Genomic DNA, 17,535 nt, shown 5'->3' on the forward strand with positions numbered 1-17,535 from the left:
TTGCTTATTGGTGTTACTAAGACTCATGTTAAAGGTTCACATTGCAAATGCTTCTGAACTTGGAGAGGGAAATGATGGCTTGAGAAGCATAATACACAGTACACACACTCACGCACACACACACACACATACACGGGTTAAAAAGCTGGGGCCACATTAATGGTATCAGATATCTACCTTCAAAAGCTTTGTTACAAGGGTGACAAGACAAAATGATATTATTTCTTTGCAAATCAGTTGACAGACATCAGCTGACATATTAGTAGCCAGTATAAAGACATCAAATATATTATTTTAGAATGTCAAACTGTGCATATCTCTAATCTATTTAATGATACAATCTTTATCTAAGTTCCCTAAAGTTCTCTCTTCCTCCTTGTTCTGAAAAAAGAGAAGATACATGTTTTATATTTCCACAGCTACCTTACTTGGAAAGTTGAGAACACAAGGGTAGGCTGGTTGATTGATTGGAAATACAAATACAAGTTTGCCCTGCTACAAACACTGTCCTTCTCCAGCTGCCATTAACTAAATCTAGTGCAAACATAAAGCTAATTAAAAATGGCCACTCCAGTAAAGCAGCTCATATTTACAAACATGTGCAAAATGGGAACCTCTCTTTGGTTTTACTGGTGAGATTTTATAGTTATTCAGTGAAATTCACATTGCACATTCATATATAGTGTTAGTGTTTCCTTTTGCTAAATCCCCTTAAATGTTTTCCACTAGAGAAAAGGCCAACTGTCTCAATGTATCGACATTCTTATGCTTTCTTGCAACATACACACATACATACATGCATGCCACATGCACAGATACACACATACACACTGCACATACAGATGCCATGTCTCAATTTGAACCAGTTTACTACAGCAGGAACAAAATCCTGCAGAAACAGGAAATGTTCATTATCATCTAAATTATGTATATATGTTTTGTAGGGGTTTATATGTTTTTTAATTTATGGAGGGAGAAATTAGAATATCAAAGAATAATTTTTCAACTGGAAATATACTACAAATCAGCATTTTCTGCAGTGCAAAACTTGGTTTCTAAGGGGTTTATGTAAATCTTGGACACTCAAATCAGTATGGATTCAAACATGTGGTGAACACTAATCAAGCCTGGAATTTAAGACATAATATACAAAACTTAAATATACCAAACTGAGGGGGACCGATTTGTGTGTTACATTAAGTCCAGGTGGAAGAAGTGGATGGTCATATGAAAACATGGCATCTGTACTGTATAAAATGCTACTTCACCCAACCCAGTTCTGTAGCGCCAAAGGCCAGAAGAGCCATGAGCTCCTCTTAGCCATTTTGCTATCAACTCTCACAAGTGACTAGTGAAAAGAGAATAAATAATATTGCATCATATTCTCTGGTCTGTTAATTCTGTATCATTGTGTCCACGAGCAACCTGCTCAGAAAATAACACTCACCTCACCGTCCATTTTAAGCCATTGTGTAGTTGTACAGACAGCTGTTAAGAGCAAAGCTCAAACCTATCATAGTAGAGTAATGTAATCATGTAGTGTTCCCCTCCCCCCAACATCTCTGCAGTCATATTTCAGATTCTCGTCTTAGAGGCCTTGCTTCTGAAGGTGGACTCGATGGACTGGTATCCTGATTGTGTTCGGAGTGTACTGAGACTGTGTCTGTGTTCGTGTCATCCAGTGCTGCATTCGCAGAGCCATTTTCAGAAGCGCTGTGATCCTCCCTTTTTACTTCTTTGTCCTCCTTCCCATTCTCTTCTTCCTCATCGAACTCCTCCTCTGTCTCCACTTTTCCAAGGGCCACCTCGTTCTCGTAACAGAAGGAGTTAGAGCTGGAGACCAGCGATTTCTTCTCGGCCAGTTCCCTGGCACTACACTCAGGCGTGCTGGGTACCTCATAGGTTTTCTCAAAGCGCGAATAGTCCACCTTGTAGTAGCTCTTCTCCTCAAACAGAACTGGCTCGAAGCGATGGCCCCAAAGAATCTCACTGGCCACATACGAGCTGCGGCATTGCGTGGTCATGGCCGTGGCTTCTACCATGCCTTCCAGGATGACCACCACTTCGAACTCGGATGTTTCCAGCTCTTGCTTGCTCATCTCGTACAAGGGGCTGTCCTCGTCGATCTCGTGAACGATGGTGATGGGCGACACCAGGAAGATGCGGTCGATGCCACTGTCGAAGCCCACGTTGATGTCCATCTGATCCAGGGGGATGAACTCGCCTTCGGCTGTGGTGCGCGACTTGAGGAGGTGGGCGCGCACGTGGGCCTCCACCAGATGACTCTTGCGAAGGTTCCCCACGCGCCACATGAGACACAGCTTGCCATCCCGCATGGCCACCGTGGCGTAGTGGCTGAAGATCAGCGTCTCATTTCTCTTCTTGGGCTTGGCCATCTTAGCCATGACGGCGCCGATGATGAAGGCGTCGATGATGCAGCCGATGATGCTCTGGAAGACCACCATGAAGACGGCCACGGGGCACTCCTCTGTGACATAGCGATAGCCATATCCAATGGTAGTCTGCGTCTCCACCGAGAAGAGGAAGGCAGCGGTGAAGCTGTTGACGTTGGACACGCACAGCTGTGTCTCGCTCTCAAGGTCGCCATAGGCAAGCGCCACCAGCCAGAAGACGAAGCCGAAGAGCAGCCAAGAGACGAGGAACGAGAGGCAGAAGATGATCATCATCCAGCGCCAGCGGATGTCCACGCAGGTCGTGAACAGGTCGGCGAGGTAGCGCAGGCCTTTGTCGTTCATATTGACGAACTGCACGTTGCAGTGGCCGTCCTTCTGGACGAACCGACTCACAGGCTGCTGGTGCTCCCTGTTCACCTTTGCCAGCGTGCCGTTGCCGTAGCCGTTAGGCATGGCGATGGTCGCCAGCTTCATCCCATCTTCCTCTGAGGAGACAATACTGTAGCGGTGGCTCCTCACGCTCCCCATGGCTTCCCCCTGGAAGGAGGAACAGCTGGGCCCAACCGCCGCTTCTGCTTTGGAAAACAGTCTGAGTTTCTGGTAGAAGCGTTGGAGAAACAGTTTCGAATGCTTGCAGGGACCAACTAAGATAGGAAATGTGAAGGGCAGGACAGTAGGGACCTAGAGAGTGGGACGGGAAAAGACTGCCCCTGCTGCGGCGAACGGCCTTCTCCAGGGGAGAGCAGAGCTGGCGAGGGGACCTGCTCAGTCCTCCTCTCATATGCGTGACTTGCACCTCATCAGTGAAGTTGGCTGCAAACAGACAGAAAGAAAAGGCTGTGTTAAGACTAACTGGCGGAACCACAAGGAAACATCAGCTGCGTTTGGTGTGCGGTTTCCTGTCGTGTAAATTATGCATTCAGTGCTCAAAGGTGCCAAAGAAACATGTTGGACATTGATGAAGTAACGAATACATTCTACTGTACATTTAGCAGTATATAAAACATTTACTTCAGGCTCAAACATAGTAGGCAGCCAGATGTCCCCGTTTCTTTCTAGGGATAGTCCCAGTTTTTCCCAAACTGTCCTCGTCTTGAACTATCCCTGGAAAGGTTCCATGATAGCCTTCAGAAAGAAAATAGTAACTCAGAAGTTAAATTGCAGCTGATTTCAGTAACCACACTCATATAGTCTAATCAGAATTGCCTGTTAAAAACAACAACAAAAGCAAATGTATTTCCCTATAACAAACTGTCTTGATCTGAGCAAGTTAACTCAGTTACGCAGTAGTGACATGTCCTACGGCAAGAAAATCATAAAAGCATAACATTACGAGCACTGAAAAAACATGGTGAATAAGGAATACCCAGTTAAAGTGCAGAGTGAAGAACACATGTTCAGTTCCTTCTAATAATTCAACAACTTACACAACTTTATCAAGTAATATGCTTAGTAACTAATTTGTAAACCAGATCTATCCAGGATGTTCCACTCTGTTTTAATGCAACAACAACCTTGCACCACATGTTACCCTGAACAAGGACAACTGCATTAGAAAACCAACCAGATATCGACTACATTTGTTAGGGCCTAAGAGACCCATTAGAATTCACCACAGGGTATGAAAGGCGACAATATTATATGCTGGCATATTACCTCCCATATGGCAAAACAACAACCCGTCATATGAACCTCTCCCATGTTTGGACTGTCACAGAGAGAAGGTCAAGACATTACTTGGATGAAGTCCCATTTGAGAAGCTTGCATAGTGTGGTTATTTTGGTGGGCCCTTATGCGTCAACATGACCATTCGTCTCGTGGTGAGGAATGATGGTACCTCTCGATCAATGGAAAATACTAGATTGTGAATATATGTGCACACACTCAATTCGTTCTATAGTATTAAACACTTACATATACTGTACATTAAGATTATTACCAATGGACTTCAAATGATTAGGTATTTGGACTATAACAGAAGCTCAAATTAAAAAAGAACCAGTCAAACAGGAATACTGTGGGAATTGAACCAACAACCCCAGTAGTACAAGTGTCATGCCCTACCAACTGAGCTATACAGTACAGCAGGGCTGATCACATTGCCACACACATTCTGCCCAACACAACAACTAAATTGGCCCCACTACCTGAATCAGCACCAACGCCACTAACTGCTTCGCAGGCAGGCAAAATCAAACGCGATGACGAGACGAAAAATGACTGAAAATTTAAAATGAAGCCAATGCACTGACAAAATGACAGACCGATCAGAGACACAGTGACTACAAACACTGAAAACACTGGCTACAATGATGACGGTATCTAGCCCATATAACGTAGCCCAATGAGAGCAGAAGGTCTGTGACAAATGAATGAGACCCGGGGTGCAAGTCAACAGCACGTCTCTGTCACACCCACTGTTCTCTCAGATGAAATCTATTAACGATGTAATTATGTAGTCCGTTCATAAGATTCCGCATGAACTGTTATCTAACATTATGTCAGGCTATCGGGGTGTAAATGTATGCACTGGGATTAGCTGCGGCCACACAAGCTGCAACTGTTTGCTTTGCCTGTGTGCAATTAGGACAGCACCAGCTGAAGCAGATGGAAACTAGTTACATAAACCAGCTGTTTGGTTTTTTTTATTACAAAGAACTGATCAATAATTTATATCCAATATGCAGCTGCATCACTATTCATTCCAGAATGACCTGCTAATATGTGACGTCAGGGGTGACAGTAGGCTTTAGTGGTTTCTTGAGTAATGTTGTTCCAGAATGAAAGTGATAAATAATTCCCCTAGCCTAACTTTAAATTCGGATCATAATCAAATAAGGCAATGTACACCATGGGTGCATAGGTGTGTAACTGTCTATTAAATAACAATAAAATTGACAGTAATACACCATATGAAAAATAGAGACAGGTCAAAACAATAAATAATAGGGGACGTATTAACAGATGTAATTAAATTAACCTGGGCCACTGACTGGCGCACTGTACTTTCCCTACAGTCTGAGGATGTTACAGGTGAACTAAAGGCAGAAAGTAAATGTTTCTGCTTCACCGTCAAACAATATACTTGTTTCGGTTTCACTGTCAAACAATACACTTTTCACAAAAAAAGGCAGCACTACCCGTTCATTATATGAATACCGTGAACGCTAACCAATTAGCAGCATATTACGCGCAGGGAATGAACAATTCTCTCCCAAACTATTTGAACATTTAATACAACAGCGATTCAACGTAGCCTTATCAAATTTAATTGAACTAACTTAAATGAAAGAAAATCTCTAGCATGACGTTTCCTATTTTGGGATCCTTCTGTTGTTTTCTTGCGCTAGTATTAGGGTACAGAATATCCGTTATTACTGGTTGTCCCGTTATTCCTAGAGCTTTCGCCTTTAGAATGGATTTAGCTGGATCTTACCTGTTGATCGTTCGAGAGCAAATCATCTGTGAATTATTCTAATACATCCCAGCACTTCAGGAAGGTTTCTGCGTTATATTCCAAATGTGTGTTGCACCATTCATATTTGATATTCGGATATTCATCGTAATTACTGCCATCAACCTCTTCAGCAAACACTGAAGAAGATACATTGCTTTTCATGGGCGTACTTTAAAAACACATGCGCCTATCTCCGCCCTGTCCCTGTTGTCGACCAATTACAAACTAGAGCGGTTGTTTGGGTTACAGCAACTAGTTTAAAGCCCATCCTCGCAGGGGATTATTTATACACTGATAAAACGGCTGATGAAATTAGTACTGCGTTTTTTTAACATATCTTGGAAAACTCGTGCATGACGACTTACTAAGCAAATTAATCTCTATCTTCATGACTTATAACTAAAGAAAAACGGAGGTATTTTTACACTGCCAGGACAAAAAAGTCTGTTTGGATTTAAATAAGCAAATACTTAAGACTATGATTGAATAATTACTGCAGTGATTAATTTGTTTAAGGATGCAACAATTATTTTAACCCTAACTGATGCAGTGACTAGCTTCTCATTTCTTAATCAACCATGTTGGAAGACGTATTCCGCGGTCGTGGAAAATATGTTACTGTGTTTCAGAAGGATGAAATTATTGGCCTGCATCAAGCAAAGAAAACTTTGGATTTTGCTGAAATCAATGGAAATGGGTTAAGAACTGCCCAACGCATTATTAAAACTGGTGAACCGTCAACCTTATGGAATAAATGCATTCAGGTAAAATCTTGAATGACCGGAGGACACATACGCTTGGTGAAGTCGAATCGTTCAAAAATTGACAGTAGAACTAACAGCCATGTTTAATAGTGATTGATGAGAACTCAGGACTGGGACTAAAAAGCTGTGTGGCCAGAGTGAGACTAATTGGGAAAAAAGGCTACAATTTGCTAGGGACAATAAAGATTGTTGGACTCTGGATAAGAAGGTTCAGAAGGGAAGCACATGAAGCAAAGCACTCATCATGCATAGTGCCCAATGTACCATCCTCTGGAGGCAGTGTTATGATCTGGGGTTGCTTCAGTTGGTCAGGTCTAGGCTCAGCAATGTTATGTGGCAATCAAATGAAGTCAGCTGAGTACCTGAATGTACTGAATGACCAGGTTATCCCATCAATGGATTTGTTCTTCCATGATGGCATGGACATATTCCATAATGACAATGTCAGGATTCATTGGGCTCAAATTGCACAAGAGTGTTTCAGGGAGCATGAGGAATCAATTTCACACATAAATTGGCCACCAACGAGTCCTGAGGTTGTCGAAATAATGCCACGGCGAATGCACGCTGTAATCTAAGCTAAAGGCAGTCCAACAAAGTGTGCAATTTTTTGGGGGCCAGGCAGTGTATGTTTTATTAAAACTTAGCGACAATTAGATTAGAAGCAAAAGTAGGTTTCATTTTATTTGGGCCATCACATTGGATATGTATATAATATTTTACCTTAATTTATACAAGGAAGTCAAGATGAGTCCCATGTCACTTTTACAGTTGAGCCCGGTATTACAGCCATATAAAAAAGTTAAGAAAACATACAGAAACACATAGACATGAATCTCACACACACACACACACACACACACATTAAGAAAAACAATCAGAGTTAAAGGTGAAAATGTGTCAAACACTTCTCACTAAAGTTTTCTCTGTGAGACATTCCATGAGTGTGGTGCTTGGTATTAGAAAGCTCCTCTTCTTGTTGTGATTTGGGCAAAAGTTTGCACCAGTAAGAAAACCCAGTGCTCTATAATAGACTGCATCCAGTGATTTCAGTACTGAAACTGCTGCATGGATAATGAAAAAGAAAGAAAATGTTAATTACAATTTATTAGAAAAGGTATTTAGCTCTTAGATATTAAACCTGTCCTGCACCACTGACCTTGGAGATTTATACAAATAGTGTTTGCTTGCTTGGTTAGTTATTCCACAAGAAGAACTGGCTATAAAAATGGAAATACCTAACCCAATATTGTATAATGTTACTACTGTACATTGCCAAGCTAATTTAATGTAAGTTGTAAATACATTGTTTCTGCTATTTTAATTGAAGATGCTAGAGGGCTGAAAAAAATTACGATTATCATATTAACAAATCCCAGGGTGTTGATAGGAACATGTTCTCCAATAGAACCATAAAAGGCAGTTAATCTGAGATTTTGGGACCTAGAGAATATTATATTCTTAGTCTAATCTTAAAATATTCTGATTTAGCACCAACCTAAGATCGACAAGTTGATTTTGTAGTAGCTAGAAATCAGATTACAGGTGTGGAAATGCTTAAACGTCTACCATTCAGAACTTGAAGATGATTCTCTAACCTTAGCCCATTTTGTCTACTTTATAATGTCTATCTACAATGGAAGTAAAAACACTAGTGAAATCGCCAGCTTGGCTGCTGGTATAGCAGAAGGTTACTGTGTTAAAGGTCATGTAAGAAAGTAAGCTAAAGTTTCTGATTTTATTTTGTGACAATGTGAAGTTTAGCTCTGTATATTCTGACATCTCTGATACATGCAATTAAGCAATGGTCACAAATAATAGAAATACTTTATACATTTATCAGGTAAAGTACAATGGCCAGTATGTCAACATGGACTTTATAGACTCCTTTAGATTAGGCTGCACTGGCTTAGTGATTTGCTGTGTAAGATTTAGCTCAGCACATAACTCATATCCAATGTAATATTGAAAACACAGAAATTAGATATCAGATTTTATATTAAATATATTAGAAATACTTACTTTATAGAAAACATAGAAAGTAATATTTTTCTAACTATTTACATTCATAATAGAAAGAAACAATCTTAATAAAACATTACTGGTTTTAAAATATATAAAGACATACCACATTCATACAATAAATCTATAAAATATTGCTACAATCTTTGCTGTACACATATTCAAGTAATTTACAAACATTGCTTTTCAATGTGATTATACACTGCATATTAAATAATGTATTTGTTACATAGGTGTTATAACAGGTGCAGCAAACTGCTTAGTGACCTCCCTGCCTTACAAGCTAAGTTGAATACAAGAAATATATAAATCACTGTTTCTACCAAAGGCAAGTTGTAAGCTCTTAAAATCCTAAATGTGCATGACATTGAGTACATACAAAGGCAAATTAGCTTTTTTTAAAAAACATTTAGAATGTTATACAAACGCACAAGGTTTATAATTTATATATATATATTTTTAAATAGATAATGACAAATAATAAACCTACATTAATTTATGATTTCCTGACTGTTTCCAACATGCCAATATTCACCAAGAAGAAGTAAACAGTCAAAAGGGACTGGAAAATAATGGATTAAGGCTAACGTTTCCATACCTTTATGAAGACCAAAGGCAGTTTAGGGTGTCAGAGAAGGTGAAAATGATCCACCTTGACTAGCTTCTCAAACCACTTAATGATGCTGATGATGGGCATATAATCATTTAGGCTCGTTCACTATGTTTGTTTGGATATTGGGACAATGGTGGATAACTTCAGTCATGTAAAGATCACAGAATAGGATTGGGAGTCAACACTACGTGTTAATATGCACATAAGGGTGAAACGACCCTAAAAAGCACTAATCCGTTTCTTTTTCCCCACCACATCACACTGGCATCAGAGTGACGCCTCCTGAATAACTTCCTCCGCAACATCAGTCAGTGACCTTAAAAATGTCCTGCTCGATCTCGAAAACAGCTGCTGCGATCGGATGACAGACACTGCGGTTGGCGCTACAGATCTCCGCCTGTCAATCTCCTCGGCGCTGACCATGGGAGTCTGCTCCCAGGTGGTCTGATTGAATCGGGCATAGTCCACCTTGTAGCGCCTCCTCCCAAGCCACACCATGTCCTGGAAACGTTGGCCCCAGCGGATGTCCCCCAGTGTGTATGAGGTGCGTGTCTGGTGGAGGATGCCCGTGGAGTCCCCAGTGTAGGTGAACGAGACCACAAGCTCAAAGTCCCCCTGCGTCATGCCCTCTGGTCCAAGGCTGTAGAGAGGGCTCCCAGGCTCCAGCTTGTGGACAACGCTGGCTGGGGTTACCAGGATCAGGTTCCTGTTCTCGATGTCTAGGTCTTGGTAAGTCACCGAGATCACCCCGGATGGGTGCGTCACTGGACAGATGACCTGTGCCCTGGCCGTGCCTTCGAGGATGTGGTTCCCACGAAAGTCGCCGATGCGCCACTCAAGGCACAGGGCGTTGTTGCGTGGGTGGACAACGGCACAGCTGCTGAAGCCCACCGTCTGCGCCCGTTTGCGAGCACACGCCATTTTTGCCACAGTGATGCCGATGATGACTGTGTTGATGAAGCAACTGGTCAAGTCCTGCATTGTCACCACCGCGATGGCCACCAAGCAGTTCTCCGTCATAACATGGAATCCGTAGCCAATAGTGGCCTGTGTCTCCATAGAGAACAGGAAGGCCGAGGTGAAACTGCGGACGTTCTGCACACACGGATCCGTGTCGGGATCCTCAAGGTCTTTGTGGATGTAAGCTATGAGGAGGTACAGGAGGCTGAAGAAAAGCCAGGAGAGGATGTACGAGAGACAGAAGATGAGGAACATGGCCCTCCAGCGTATCTCCACTAGTGTGGTGAAGATGTCAACCAGGAATAAGCTCCACTCACCCGGCGACTGCCGGAAGACCACAGGGCAGCTTCCATCCTTCAGCATGTATTGGAGCCTCTTCTGTCCCTCTCCCTGGCCAGGCTCTTCCTTGCCTACTGCATTTATCGTGGAATGATGCGTATCAATGATACACTGCTGCTGGTCCATGCCTGGACTCATTTTGACAAAGGCTGCCGTAGCGTTCATCTCCCTGGAAAATAAATACATTTGTGAGGTTAGTGTGATTTGTTAAAAAACAAACATCAGGGAGGCTATACAAGAGGGAGAAAAAGACGCCCTAAGATACGATACAGAAAAAGAAAGTGAGAAAAGTAAGGCCTATGATTATCTGTTACCCCACAGACACAGGACCTCAGCAGCCAACCAAAGAGGATGGATCCCTGTGGTGTTTTTCTTGAATGTAATTAAACACATTTGGGTATCACACCTCTAATCATCTATATTGTTTCTCTGCCCTTACTAATACACCACTGTTCAAAAGCTGGGGGTTACTTAGAAATGTCCTTGTTTTTGAAAGAAAAACGAATGTTTCTTTCAAAAGCAAATTTTTCTTTCAACAAGTTGATCAGAAATCAAATGTAGACAATGTTAATGTTGTAAATGACTGTTGTAGCTGGAAATGGCTGATTTGAATGGACTATCTACATAGGCATACAAAGGCCCATTATCAGCAACCATCACTCCTGTGTTTCAATTCACTTTTGTTTGCAAACAATGTCAAATACATTTCCATTTGGGTTTGTATTCGCATTATGAAAATACACCCATCAGCCATAACATTATGACCTTCCTTTTCACACTGTCCTGTACCTTTCCTTATCTGTCAGCTGGGAGGGCCACATTCTGTATACACCAATCAGCCATAACATTATGACCACTGACAGGTGACATGAATAACACTGATAATCTCATTGGCTTGGTCTGATGAACCACGTTTTTTCTTTTTCATCATGTGGATGACCGGGTGCGTGTGCGTCGCTTACCTGGGGGACACATGACACCAGGATGCACTATGGGAAGGAGGCTTTGGGCAATGTTCTGCTGGGAAACCTTGCGTCCTGCCATTCATGTGGATGTTACTTTGACACGTACCACCTACCTGAGCATTGTTGCAGACCATGTGCACCTTTTCATGGCAGAGGTTTTCCCTGATGTCATTGGCCTCTTTCAGCAAGATAGTGCGCCCTGTTTAAGGTGTTGACTCCACACTCCCCAGATCTCAATCCAATTGAGCATATGTGGGATGTGCTGGACAAACAAGTGCGATCCAAGGAGGCCCCACCTCTTAACTTACAGGACTTAAAGGATCTGCTGCTTAAGTCTTGGTGCCAGATACCACAGCACACCTTGAGGTCTAGTGGAGTCCATGCCTTGTTGGGTCAGGGCTGTTTTGGTGGCAAAGGTGGGACCTACACAATATTAGGCAGGTGGTCATAATGTTATTGTGTATATGTGTATAGTACCTACGTAGTGAAAAAAAGCTTTGTTTGAAATTTAATTCCACATTTAGTTGATTTTTTTTTATTTTTTATGTTTGCAAAATTTGAAGATTCTGAACGTAACATCAATGTTGGGCAGCCTTCTCTGTCCTATTTGAGCAGCTGGCTCTCATAAATTTAAATAGTACGACGGCATTGTTTGCATTGTTTGGCAGTCCCGGTTGCTTTTTCTTTTGCAATATCTGGCAACACTGGGTTGGAGTGCAGTTTAGTCTAGCATTTGCCGTCCAGTCATGGCTAATATTGTCTACAATAGCCTGTTCATAGCACTTAATCTTTTATAAAAAGAGATTTTGGTCAACTGTATTGAATGACAGCAAAACTGAGAGAGTACATAGCTACCATAACTTTTGTAACCTGAAAATTGGTGATAACATAATGTGATGCACTTACTGCCTCAGATGTGGCCATTCTAATCAATGATGGACAAAACACCATTCGCTATTCAAAAATTCCATTTGAGCTTAAATTTGGTAAAATATTAACACTATAATGACACATGCAAGTATCTGACCATATACACAGTATGAAGACACAGTACGGGAACGCTGTTCTGAATTGTTCCGGCCCAAGTGAACCACTGGTTTTCATGGTTGTCTACCCACAGTGTTTTGCCATGGTATATTGACAATTTATCACAAACCCCCAAGATTTCTTGCTTTAATAAAGCAGTTCCTAACACAAATAAAGCAGTAAAAAGCGATGATGTCATACCCCTGGTACACAGTCAGATACAGTACACGTATAGTTTTGTATTTGTTTTTACAAGGAGATTTGTTGTTTTAGAATATTATTGGTGACAGAATCTGACATCTTTATAACAAGTGAGCTAAATGTAATCAGGTCTCTCTTTATTTGTTGAAGAGAAACCTCCATGTTTGAGTAAACAGGCAAGGTCACACCTTGCCTGAAGCCATCAGCACCTGAATGACTGTGGCAATGTCAGGCCCAGGCTATGAAAACAAATGATCTTCTCGTTGGCTGATCATTTACTAGAACTGTGATTTGCCAGATGGAAAAAGCTGTTTGCTTACTGTAATTGTAATTTTTTTTGCTATTACAGAGGATGACGGTCCAAATAATATCCACATTAATGAATTCCACATTAATGAATTACGAGAAATGCTTTCCATTACTTCATGTTAATCCAGGCAAGGTAAGTCAAAATAAGAGCCAAAATCATATGTCGAGTTATAAGCATGCCTTAGTGAAAACAAATGTGCAGTGATATTTTAATTGTTACTGTGCCAATTAAGGGTAGAATCTAATGGATTTTTGGAACTAACATGCTCTCCTCCTTTATATGTGCATCATGAATTATTAAAAAGGTGTGAGTAATTTGTTGTAATGTACTATAAAACTTTATGTTTAGAGCTCTTGTAGTCTCATAGGCAAAATGTAAAAAATCCTTCGGAAGCTTTTATGTCCTTCCAGGTTCATAGATGGTGCCAATTATGCCCTTAAACTTGATTAAGCTGCTGATTAAGCTTCTAGTTTCCTAAAAGAAATAACCTTATATAACTTTTCTGGGTATCGGTAAACTATGTCCTATTGTTGACCGAGCAGTAATTATAGTATACGTCACAGATCGAGAACAACCAATAAAATAGGCTCTACATTCCTCACCAAGTTCACATTTTGATATCTAATGTTTATTTGGCATCTACAGGACATATCTGTAGATGCCAAATACACATAAAAAACTAATGCTTCTGTATCTACAAGATCACTAAACCAGCACTTCACTAAACCAGTTCATCTGTATAGCACTTAACTCAATCCAGCATTTAACTCAATCTGTGTTTCTGTATTCAGCACCTTGCTAAACCTGTGCTACTGTATCTAGCACCTTGCTAATCCTGTGCTTCTGTATGTAGCACATTACTAAACTGGTGCTTCTGTATCTAGCACTTCACTAAACCTGTGCTTCTATATCTAGCACTTTGCTTAACTTGTGCTTATGTATCTAGCACCTCAGTAAACATATGCTTCTGTACCTACAACATTTGGAATCAACCTTTTCACCCCTAAGTTTCAAATATCACTGAATGGCTCCCCAGCATAATTTTTTTTTGCACTTGACTTCAGGACTGACTCAGAGTTCCAGAATGTGATTATGACGGCACAAAACATTTTATCCGCAACTTCCCAGAAAAACCACGCTGCTTCCTAGTTTTGCATAAAATGTTTTATATCAATTAAGTTAGCAAACTACTACTGGTAGTAATACTGTTAAAAAATAACAGGATTACTACCAGTAGTAATACTACTACCAGTATTATATTGAATAATTATTGACGAATTATTAACGAAATTACAAATGACATCCTTTTTATAAAGATCTCGACACAAAAGATACTGACATGCTATCAGGCAAACTATCAGGCAAATGGTAGGGTGTAAATAATTTATTAAATTATTCAGAAGCTCTCAAAAGTCTATGACAAATTATGAATACCGGTCCTTGCATATTTAGTAATGGATAAATACAATCAGTGAATAAATAGATTTTTGAAGATTACGTTGATCTTTTTTCTCAAGAGCAATTCCTGAGCGGGACAACAAAAGTAGTGATGTAATACTGTATTAGTTTGCACCATCGGCTTGCTCGCTAATGTAGCACTGCAAAATCACTTACTGTGTGTGTGAAGCCTACCAACATAAAACAAACTGACTGGATTAACCCAACGTTAGCTATGTGCATTGAGTGCCTTTCAGATGATTGACAGGTACACGGTCACCTTGCCAGGTAAGGAACACTACATACATTGCAATCTTCTCTCATTCACTTGAATTCAAACAGCTGAAAACAATGGTTGATGTTACTGTAGCTAGCCAGCAAACTTCCGCTAACCGCTAGATAACAAAGTGTGACCTGTAATTAAATGCAGTGAAAATGAAGATTGGTGATGGTTATATTGTATAGAACAGTAGAAGTAAAGACATTTCTTACAAAGGGTGGGGGTTCACAATCATTTGAAACTTAAAAATGCACTATTTAGTGTCTATAAAATGCTTTCATTGCATGTTATAAATATTATTGAAATTGCATAGTTATATTTACAGTGATGTATTGGGAAGGGACAAATCAAAGTTTTCCCATTAACTAATGAACAGGACCGGAAATAGCCATTTGAATGTGGCACACTGCTGTAATTGTTGACTTTGGGTCAACTTGGTCCTTGTCTTATTTCTAATCGCTATCTCACCTCATGTGTTTTGATGACCAACTTTGGCTAGCGTCTAATGCTTAGCATTTTGAATTGCTAGATGCTAGATACCAGCTCTGAATTAATTAGTTCTGTGAAGGGAGTAGTTCAAAGTGTTGTATGAGATCTTCGGTTTCTTGGCAATTTCTCGCATGGATTGGCCTTCATTTCTCAGAACAACGACAGACTGATGAGTTGCAGAAGAAAGTTATTTGTTTCTGGCCATTTTGAGTCTGTAACTGAATCTATAGCTACAACCGTCATTTACAACCTTAAAAATGTCTACACTGTATATTTGAGGTTATTTCATTGGACAAAAATTTGCTTTTCTCAGAAACAAGGAAATATGCATATCATATAACCATATAACTGTTTATTTTCATAAATGTTTTGGGTCCATGCCATTATGTTTGATCAGTCACATAGAACATTTCCTAAATGATCTGAAACTAATCCTGAAGACGCAGCCTTTAAAAAAGCCAAATAAATAAATAGTTGCTAAAAATATAATTGGCTATTTAATAAAAAATATATATTATATGATTTCTGTAAGTACCATGGATATAAATGGTCTGCACACCCCTGTTAAAATGCCAGTGGAAAAAATTCTGATATGATTTATCATTGTCTCTTTCTTTTACATTACAAAAACCTGGCATTTTAACAGGTAGACTGTGTAGACTTTGTATACCCACTGTATGACTGGTCAGTTTAATTTGAATTGCACTGAACTGAATTAAAATTCCTGTCACTCAAACTCATTCAGTGACATCCTGTGGGAACGTACATTTACAACAAATGACTTGAAATAAAAAAAGATATATGTAAAACTTACCACAACACTGAAAGGAATATTTAATATGTTTGTTTGCTGTTTTAAAAAAAATCGTATTCTTTGTTCTTGATTGATGCTTCAAAATGTGAAAAACTGTGAAAAACTTGAAAACGCACACTATCCCTTTAGTTAAATACTCATCCGTTCCTCACACCTACAGTGTGTTCACCATAATTGAAATAAGTGAGCTAACCTGGTGACTATATATCACTAAAAGGTGTCATTATTTTACAATAAAGGTGGCAATTCATGAGCAACCTAATTCTTAACCACTGTCAGTCTACAATAGACTCCAACTTCTCTCTCCATTGATTGAGAATAACTGTATTGGGTCATTAAGTATAACCCTGAGCCCTGTGTAGTTAATAAGCTGTTTGGGCTTTATGAGGGTAAATTATTATCCAGCATCTATCATTAATTAGACGGGTGTCAAAATACTGGCAATGCCTGGAAATGTTAGCTAATGCAAAAGTGAGCAACTTTACCCAGATATAAAAACAATAGATTTTTCCTCTAAACAGTGTTCCTTAAATTAATTGTATAACTCAGTTAACAGTTTAGATTATGTGGACATGAAACACAGAAAATGTTAACATTGGGGCTACTGACAAGATTTATGACACAAATGCAAGAAAGTTAGCATTTGGATGACAATGTAAACCAGACCACAGCATTGATTACTGTCATACCATGTGGGGTAAGGACCTCAATGTAATTGTGTTATTTTGTTGAACTGACCATTCAAGTAATTCAATTGTGATTATATTGCATATTTAGAGCATGTCAATCTGGAACATGTAGCATGAGCCCTAAATATTTGAATAGCTAAATTACAAGGAGAGTTAAGTGCATTTTCATACCTAATTGTATTGATTTTCAATGGGAATTGAACCCACAATCCTGGTGTTACCAGCACCATGCTATTCCTGTTATACTGTTTCACACGGAAATAGATTTGTGTCCTTTAATTGTGTTACAGGTACAATGCTGTCTGAAACGTATCTAAAGTCATAATCTTGAGATAGAAGAGAAAGACGTTTGATCTTGTGGCTTTATGATGTGTGAAATGTGTTTCAGCATGGATAGACGTATTGTGTGTTATCTTTGGTTTATAATCCTTTATGGCATCCCAGAACCCTCAATTTATGCCTCTTCTTTCACAACCCAAGAATCATTACAAGATATAACACAGCTAAAAAAATTCATAATTATGCAATAGCCTGTTACAGATCATAGGTACTTGCTTGTTTCGGGTCCCAGTATTGATTAACATACTTAAATTGAAACGTTCAACTTTTGTTGTTTTTCAAGGAAAATGCAGTGTGAAAAGATCATATTAAAAGATCAATTGAACCTGTGTTTCTGTTTGTCTCCAATGAGAATTTATGAACCCTCCGCTGACACACATTTAAAAAGTAATAAGACTGTGCAAAGACTGAAAAT

The 17,535-nt window shown here is 39.8% G+C and overlaps 2 protein-coding genes across 5 annotated transcripts; both read right to left on the minus strand.

Moving 5' to 3' along the window:
* Window positions 1-654: 654 nt before the first annotated feature.
* LOC105031285 (inward rectifier potassium channel 2-like) lies at window positions 655-6,002 on the minus strand. Of its 4 annotated transcripts, none has more exons than XM_020050832.2 (3): window positions 5,852-6,002; window positions 3,426-3,539; window positions 655-3,227 (listed from the first exon to the last, which is right to left on the minus strand). In XM_020050832.2, exon 3 carries the CDS (start codon window positions 2,940-2,942, stop codon window positions 1,569-1,571), a length of 1,374 nt encoding a protein of 457 aa, XP_019906391.1. In that variant the 5' UTR covers window positions 2,943-3,227; window positions 3,426-3,539; window positions 5,852-6,002; the 3' UTR covers window positions 655-1,568. The 4 variants fall into 4 exon arrangements, with proteins under 4 accessions (XP_019906391.1, XP_019906392.1, XP_019906393.1 ...); XM_020050833.2 differs by lacking the exon at window positions 5,852-6,002 and adding an exon at window positions 4,563-4,889; XM_020050834.2 differs by lacking the exon at window positions 5,852-6,002 and adding an exon at window positions 4,071-4,327.
* Window positions 6,003-9,538: 3,536 nt separating this feature from the next.
* LOC105031286 (inward rectifier potassium channel 16-like) lies at window positions 9,539-16,351 on the minus strand. The gene is made up of 2 exons (XM_010905621.4): window positions 16,093-16,351; window positions 9,539-10,739 (listed from the first exon to the last, which is right to left on the minus strand). The coding sequence occupies exon 2, from the start codon at window positions 10,733-10,735 to the stop codon at window positions 9,539-9,541; it is 1,197 nt and encodes a 398-aa protein (XP_010903923.3). The 5' UTR covers window positions 10,736-10,739; window positions 16,093-16,351.
* Between the last annotated feature and the right edge of the window lie 1,184 nt (window positions 16,352-17,535).

The sequence above is a fragment of the Esox lucius genome, chromosome 11, assembly GCF_011004845.1.
Source record: "Esox lucius isolate fEsoLuc1 chromosome 11, fEsoLuc1.pri, whole genome shotgun sequence".
In the NCBI taxonomy this organism is placed as follows: domain Eukaryota; kingdom Metazoa; phylum Chordata; class Actinopteri; order Esociformes; family Esocidae; genus Esox; species Esox lucius.